The sequence below is a fragment of the Mus pahari genome, chromosome 14 (genome assembly GCF_900095145.1).
Source record: "Mus pahari chromosome 14, PAHARI_EIJ_v1.1, whole genome shotgun sequence".
Classification (NCBI taxonomy): domain Eukaryota; kingdom Metazoa; phylum Chordata; class Mammalia; order Rodentia; family Muridae; genus Mus; species Mus pahari.
The window spans coordinates 66464819-66472395 of record NC_034603.1 but is presented as its reverse complement, the minus strand read 5'-3'; the positions used below and the strand labels follow the sequence as shown (position 1 = coordinate 66472395).

Below are 7577 nucleotides of genomic sequence, written 5' to 3'. Positions count from 1 at the left end.
CAATGCTGTGTCTGCATTGCAACCAGACACGGTGGCAGAGCAATGGGCATTTGAATATAAGGATAATCTTTACAGAGTATGCACATGACACTATGCCTACACTCAGGCAGGAGCCTCCCAGGTTTGACGATGGCTACAGAAGGACCGGAAATGCTGGAGAACTCCCACCCCTTCTCCACCCAGGCCCCTGGCCCCACCCGGGAGCTGGCCCTTCTGCCCAGGCCTGTACATTTTGCCTGGTAGACTCATGCTGAATAGGACACTTACTGGACAGAGGCCAGGAGAAGAGGGAGAGCAGCCGGCAGGGGACTGGGACGCTCTGACTGTGCCACCCTCTCGCTCACTGCCCTTTATCCACCCAACGGATATTGCTGTGTCTAGTGTGGCTCCAAGTGTTCTAGGTGGGGGGGGGACATAGAAGGGAGCACCCGAAGTCCCACCACTAACCTCGCTTATATGTTTAGCTGAACAGACAAAATCTCTAACGATCAGTGCAGAAGAGAACGGCAGGAAGGGATAGAAAGTAGGAATTAAGTTCAAAAATAGCAATACTACTGAGCTGGGAGGGATTCCATCCGGCCTCGGGTTTTTTGTTGTTTTTCTGTTTTTGGTTTTGCTTATTTGCTTCCTTTTCAAAAATGCTGTCATGTGTCAGTTACGGGACTACTATGAACTTACTAGATACGAACACGTCCACGCCCCTGTGTATGTCCACGTGTGACTGATGCGGGGACCATGGCTCCACAGCCAGATTGAGGTGTCTGGGACACAGACGAACCCTCTCAGCCCAGACCTTCTTCAAGCAGGGCCAAGCAGGGCCAATGCCACCAGCTCTGGGTATCGTCAGCAACACCTCCCAGGCTGCCCACGGCTATCTGGGAAGGGGACTTGGTCCTAAAGATTGTAGAGTCTCCTCTGGCATGGGGAGCTAGGTGGGGGACAGGGCAGAGTGACAGTAGCTCTCCATCTGCTACCCCACCCTAGCCGTCCGTCTCTGTGGCACGTTCCCACTCCCTGCAGAGCCACACGGGGTGGGCTCAGGTGGGGTGGGATCTGGTGGGCTTTTTCCAGCCTGACAAAGCAGGAGCAATGGGGGCTGGGGCTGGGGCTGGGACCGTTCCTGGGTAGTTAGGAGAGAAGAGATGTGACCCTGAGCCTCCATAGCTGAGCACAGGGTGCGGGCCGCAGCTCGGCCGGAAGTGAGTGGCAGGGGTCGCCGGTACTCCACCTCACATCCTGTTTTCAGAATGTGGGGTTCCAGCACGTGCTAGTCTCTTGGATTTTATCCAGGGTAGCGCCCCCACACACCCTGGCCTATTTCTAAGTGACCCTGCAGGAGGATGGAAATGTTCAGGGGCACGCCCAAGCTGGAGTTAACCAAAAGTTTTTCCAGGTTGGGCTAGACCCCTGACTGAGCCAATCAGTAGAGAACACATTTCCCATTAGGGACCGACCCACTGTTTGTTGTTGTTGTTGTTGAATCTTTCAGCTTTATTGGAGTTAGTTACAGGACAATAGGAAAGGAGCTGTTGACCAGATCACAAGAGACTCATGGTCAGTTGTTATCCAATAATGTGAAACAAGCATTTGAGATGAATTATTATCACTGCATACTCGAAGCACACTTCACATCTGTAAGCATATCTATAGGATAAAGAATATGCTTTCTGGTTGGCTCAGTTTGCCAGATACTCTTTTCAGTATAATTTTTGTGAATTGGTTCATTTGAATTAAATATACAGAATGTCACCAGATTTATTAGATATTTTGAGGATTGTATTAAAGACCTTAAGTAGTTTCCATTTGAAATGGATTATTTCTTTTTCTCAATTAATGTGTTACACAATACTACCTTCTGACTTCCCAACATGCCTTCATCTTGTAACATTTGAGGGTGAACAAGTAAAAAGGTGAGGGACCCACTGTTAACAGACAGAAACCCATGCAGGTCTTTGTACTGACTGGGGGAGAAAATATCACGGAGTACGTGAGGACTAATGACCTGTCCCTTCATAGGAGTAGCACAGCCCACCTCAGTGCTGGGACCCTCAGCCCCACGCAAGACCCCGCCCAGGTAAAGAGAGGGGGCAGTTTTAACCTCGCAAGCTGTGAGCGAGCATGCGCTCCAGAACCATTGAGGCCAAGAGCGAGTGCACAGTCTGCCTTTCACTGACTGCGCATGTGTGACTCTCTAAGCCTCGGTTTCGCCGGCTGTAAATAGTGCCGGAGTGGCTGAAGTCTGAATGAGTGGGTGACTGAGGTAGACGGAGGGGACAAAAACACCATCTTAAACTAGGAGTCCCTCTTCCTGGCTCACTCGGGTCCCCATGGATTGTGGCTCCGCATCTCCCTGCACCTTTACTGGTAGGTAGATACCACTTCATGTTAGGAAACCCTTGGTGGAAACTTTTCTGACCGCTGTTGACCTTATGAGGTGCCACAGTCCTTACAGTAAACCTAGACATTGCTGAGGAGGGGAGACCAGAGCTTTGGCTTAACCACGGGAGCCAGCTTTCTCCACATCTCCCCGATGTCCACACGGAGGATTTCCAAGCACTGGGTTTGGGTTTCTGTAACATTGCTGAGACCTGGTCATTAAGATGATGGGCGACTATGACGGGTGTGGTGGTGCATACTTAAGGTCCTGCACTTGGGAGGTTGAGGCAGGAGGATCAATTACTTCAAGGGCAGCCTGGTCTATACTGTAAGGTCTGGGCCAGCTTGAACTACAAGGAGAGACTGTCTCGGAGCAAACAAAGTAAGAATCTTAGAGTTTAGCTGGCTCAGGTGACAGACCAAGAGATCTTAGCCCAAATGACCCAAATGGCTCATCCAAGGTCCAATAGTGGCAGAGCCAAAAGCCAAAAAAAAAAAGTCATCAGATATTTGTTGTCCCCTAAAAGCCAAGGTTATCTCCCTCTGGCCCACAAGACCCTTCAAAAGAGGGGAACGCCTTTAATCCCATCACTTGGGAGGCAGGGGGTGGATTTCTGAGTTCGAGGCCAGCCTGGTCTACAAAGCGAGTTCCAGGACAGCCAGGGCTATACAGAGAAACCCTGTCTCAAAACAAAAAACAACAAAACAAAACAAAAAACAAAACAAAAAAAGAGGGGTCAGTTGGTTGTGGTGGACCTAGTCTTCAGTTTGGGGAGTCTGCCAGGAGATAGGGTTCCCATGATTGACCTCTCTGGCTCCCTCAATTAAAAAAAAAAAAAAAAAAATGTGGCTCTAGTTAGCGTCCAAACATCTACAGATGGAGACATGGCTATGGGATGGGCATGGGGGGTAAGGGATGGAAAGAGAGCGCAGGAAGGACCCAGCAAGGGGTGTGGCCCTGTATCTATTTCCAGGGTGGAGCCGGACCACAGGTCACCCTGTCCCTTTAAGAGAAGGGGGAGAGCTAGCCCCTCTCAGCCATACTTGTCCTATCATCTATCCTGGCCAAAGCCAAAAAGGAAAATGAAAGAGGGACCCAGAGGGACAGGTCCCAGCTGTCTCTCAAGGTCCTCCGCTCAGCTCTGAGGCCCAGGTCCCAGGGTAAGTGGGGTTGGGGACATCTAGAGGCCAGTAAGGGTCTACAGGGACAGGACGTGGTGTATTCTGTGTGTTTGGGGAGGCTTACAGGAGATGTTTGATAACTGCTATCAGAGAGGAGTCCAGGGGGCTGTGCCCGGTCTCCTTGGCTGAGGTTGGAGAGGAAGGGAAGATCGAGGGCGGGCGGGCGGGCGAGATCCTAAGTTGGGGAAAACAGGCTTCTGTGTCAGCCTCCGACCCTGAAAGGCGTTCCCTGCTGAGAGGTGAGAGAGAAAGGAGACAGTGGGGGCTCACCCGGCCTGGCCCTCCCCTTGCTCCCAGGGGTCTCAAACAGAAGGAACGCGGAATTCCAGACTCCAGCAGCCGCTCTTGCTCCTGGAAGTCATACTGGAACAAAAAGCCAGGCCAGCAAGGTTGGCCCTGAAGAACCTAGAATCTGGGAGACCTTAGGGTCTCCCTAGCCAAGCAGGCCCAGGCCAAGGGTGCGGGGGGGGGGATCCCTCCTCAGCACCCCTCCATGCCCAGATGAAGGAATCCCATAGCTGAGGATGGAGTATCCTCAACTCAGACATTAACTCATTAAACCCCAGAAAATATCCTTTCCCTGGCGCTCTCCGAGATTGTTAAGGGACAGGGGTTAGGGGGTGTTCAGTCCGTCCCAGCCTGTGACTACCCCCTTTCCTCGTCCCCAGCGTCATGGGGGAGTGGGCGTTCCTAGGCTCCCTGCTGGACGCGGTGCAGCTACAGTCGCCGCTCGTGGGTCGCCTCTGGCTGGTGATCATGCTGATCTTCCGCATCCTGGTGCTGGCCACGGTGGGAGGTGCGGTGTTCGAGGACGAGCAGGAGGAGTTCGTGTGTAACACGCTGCAGCCGGGCTGTCGCCAGACCTGCTACGATCGCGCCTTCCCGGTATCCCACTACCGCTTCTGGCTCTTCCACATCCTGCTGCTGTCGGCGCCGCCGGTGCTGTTCGTCATCTACTCCATGCACCAGGCCAGCAAGGAGGCGGGCGGTGCGCAGCTGGCCCCGCCGTGCGCGCGCGGGCGTGCCGAGGCGCCGTGCTCCCCGTGTGCCCTGCGCGCTCGCCGCGCACGCCGCTGCTACCTGCTGAGCGTGGCTCTGCGCCTGCTCGCCGAGCTGGCTTTCCTGGGCGGCCAGGCGCTGCTCTACGGCTTCCGCGTGGCCCCGCACTACGCGTGCGCCGGGCCACCTTGTCCGCACACGGTCGACTGTTTCGTGAGTCGGCCCACCGAGAAGACCGTCTTCGTGGTCTTCTACTTCGCCGTCGGGCTGCTGTCGGCGCTGCTCAGCGTGGCGGAGCTGGGTCACCTGCTCTGGAAGGGTCGCCAGCGCGCCAAGCTGCTCCCGCCACCGCCGCCGCCCTCTCTGCCATCGCAGCGCGGGGACCCCGACCCCTTCGGCCCGCCAGCCTACGCGCACCGCTCACCGGGAGGCGACAGCGAGGGCGAAGGCGGCAGCGGCCACAGCAAAGCGTCGCTGGCCACCGTGCGCCAGGACCTGGCCATCTAGCGGCGAGATCGGTGGCTGGATATCAGCACCCGGGTCCTTGGAGGCAGAAGGCTTTGCTTCTGAAAGACTGCGTAGGACCCTGCCTGAGCTGAAGATGATCAGAGGGGACCGCCAGGGTTCGGGTGGGGGCGGTGTCGCACTTCCTAGTGCTGGTTACAGCAGCCGTGTTAAATCAGGGAGGCTCCTCCGTGCTGTGTGATCCCAGCGGAAAGGGAGGATGCCAAGGGCTCCCCTGAGAGGAGGCAAACAGGCAGTGGGTGACCTGATTGTTGCACTGGGGACAAAAATCAACAGTGATGGCAACATTCCCAGGTTCCCTGCTAATTCAGAGAAGAGTGGTTCTCTGTGAGCTCTGCACACAAGCACACTGGACACACTCAGATGGGTCGGCTGCTCGAGCACAGTAAACCGCTGTGAGCTGTGTGTATTTGCATGTGTACGCTTGTGAGGGTCCACACACGCGCGTGTGTCCACAAGTATACACCTCCCAAGTGACAGGAGATAGAGACCTGAGTTCATTCATGCCTGTGTGCCCAGACATGTACATGTGTGTCCTTGAGGGCTCCGTGTGGATGCATGTAGGCATGCGTCCTGTGTTAGCTCTGTGTACACACCTATACACACACACACATTCTGTGTGTGCATCCACCACCACTGTCAGTCACTACCAGAACCCAATGCCAGGGGCAGCCAAGATGCCTTCCTCCCTATTGACCTAACTACCTATGAGGCAGCTCTGTCCCCGATAGGAACGGACAGCAAGCAGAGTCCTGTTCAATCACCTTCTGTGCTCTGCGCCCAGTGGTTAGGCAGGGTAGCCCAGTGGTTAGGCAGGGTAGCCAAGCCCCACCTTGGAGGCCACCTGGGAGTGGGGCTGGCCTTGAAACAGTGTTGTGCTTTTGTCTTCATCTCTGGTCCCACCTGCCACTGTTCCTGTAATCTATAAACGTGACTGACTCCTTTCTGTCCTCAAGGAAAACTGCCCTTCAAAGAGAGGTGTTTCTGGGACCCCATTCCCTTGTAACTAGCCCAGACTTTTTTTTTTTTTTTTAAGAGATGCCACATGGCTATGTCACCCTTCTCTGTCTGTCCTCTCACCTGCCTTCCTCCTTTGTCACCTGTGTGGCCATTCTGAATACCCTCACCAGGACCAAGTGATAAACCCTGACAGAGCAGGGCTGGCTGCCTTCCCCTGCACCCCTGGCTCTGTCAGATCTGTTGTCCAGGCCCTGTCTTTAGCCACCTTACCCCAAACGGCTCGTTCTCTCCCACACCAGCCTTCCTCTGTCCTTCATATGCCCATCCCCGACCTGGGAGCTTTCTGCATAGCCTTACTTGGCCATAGGGGAATTCCCTGTTCTTGGGGGTATAACCAGCCTTTTCCCCAGGCTTCCTGCACACTGGGCTCCCCTTAGTTGGGCCTCCACCCCCACCTTGCCATCTGTCAAGCCAGCCTGAAGTTTCTGTCCCCGGCAAGCATGCCCACTTGGGATGCCAGTTTTAGACAATGCTGTTGGGAGCAATCTTACTTTCTGAAGCCTTTGCTTCCCCCTCCCCCACACTGCTTTGTCTTTTGGTCTCTTTTGAAGAAAGCTGAAGAAAGCGTGCCTCAAGGCATGGCTTTCTCTGCCCCGAGCTATAGTCAGGCACCCTGTGTTTCAGCCATGTACCATCTGGGCATGATGTATATAAGTGTTTTGGCCCACTCCGTCACCATGCTGAAGCTCACGACCCCCAGTGGATGTGTGTGGTTCTCTGATGTCGGGTCTACAGCCTGGAGCCCTCCACACAAGCCTATGTGTGGATGTCCAGCTGCCTTCCAAAGATAGTCACTCGACAAATAGTGGCTCAAGATCACTATCATTCAATACAATTGCACATGAGGCACAATGCAATTTTTTGGTTTGATTTTGATTTCTGAGATAGGTTAGGATTTTTGGTTTTTTTTTTTTTTTTTTTTTTTTTTTGAGATAAATACATAGCCCAAGCTGGCAAGGAACCCGTGATATAGACCAGGCTGGCCTCAAATTCAGTGACTTCAGTGACTGTCTCTGTCTCCCACTGCCAGGATTAAAAGCATGCATACACCACCACGTCCATACTTACAATGTAATTTCCAATTTTCCTTCAACCACATTAAAAAAAAAAAAAGCAAAAGGAAACAGGCAAGATTAATGTAAGTAGTGTTGTTTTCTTTAACCTACTTTATTCAAAACAGTTCCACTTGTGTGCATCATCTGTCAGTGTCTGCAAGGATCACGGAGATATTTCCTGTTCTTTTTCTCACACCAATCTAGAGTGTACTGTCCACATAAGGTACATACCAGTTCAAACCAGGCCAGGCTGCACACATGGGTGTGGCTGGCTGGCACGTGCAGCCCAGATCCAGATGTTGGGCACTTACATCTTCAGGTCGGCACCTCTGTCCTCCCTCATAGAGTCTGCATTCTGGTGGGAAAGACATCAGAAAAGATAAGGGGAGAGCAATGTTCCTGAGGAGGTGACACTCAAGG

The 7577-nt window shown here is 53.5% G+C and overlaps 1 protein-coding gene across 1 annotated transcript; it reads left to right on the top strand.

Moving 5' to 3' along the window:
• The first annotated feature begins 4230 nt into the window (after nt 1–4230).
• Nucleotides 4231–5125, top strand: Gjd3 (gap junction protein delta 3). The gene has a single exon (XM_021214113.2). It carries the CDS (start codon nt 4231–4233, stop codon nt 5062–5064), a length of 834 nt encoding a protein of 277 aa, XP_021069772.1. The 3' UTR covers nt 5065–5125.
• Nucleotides 5126–7577: the final 2452 nt, after the last annotated feature.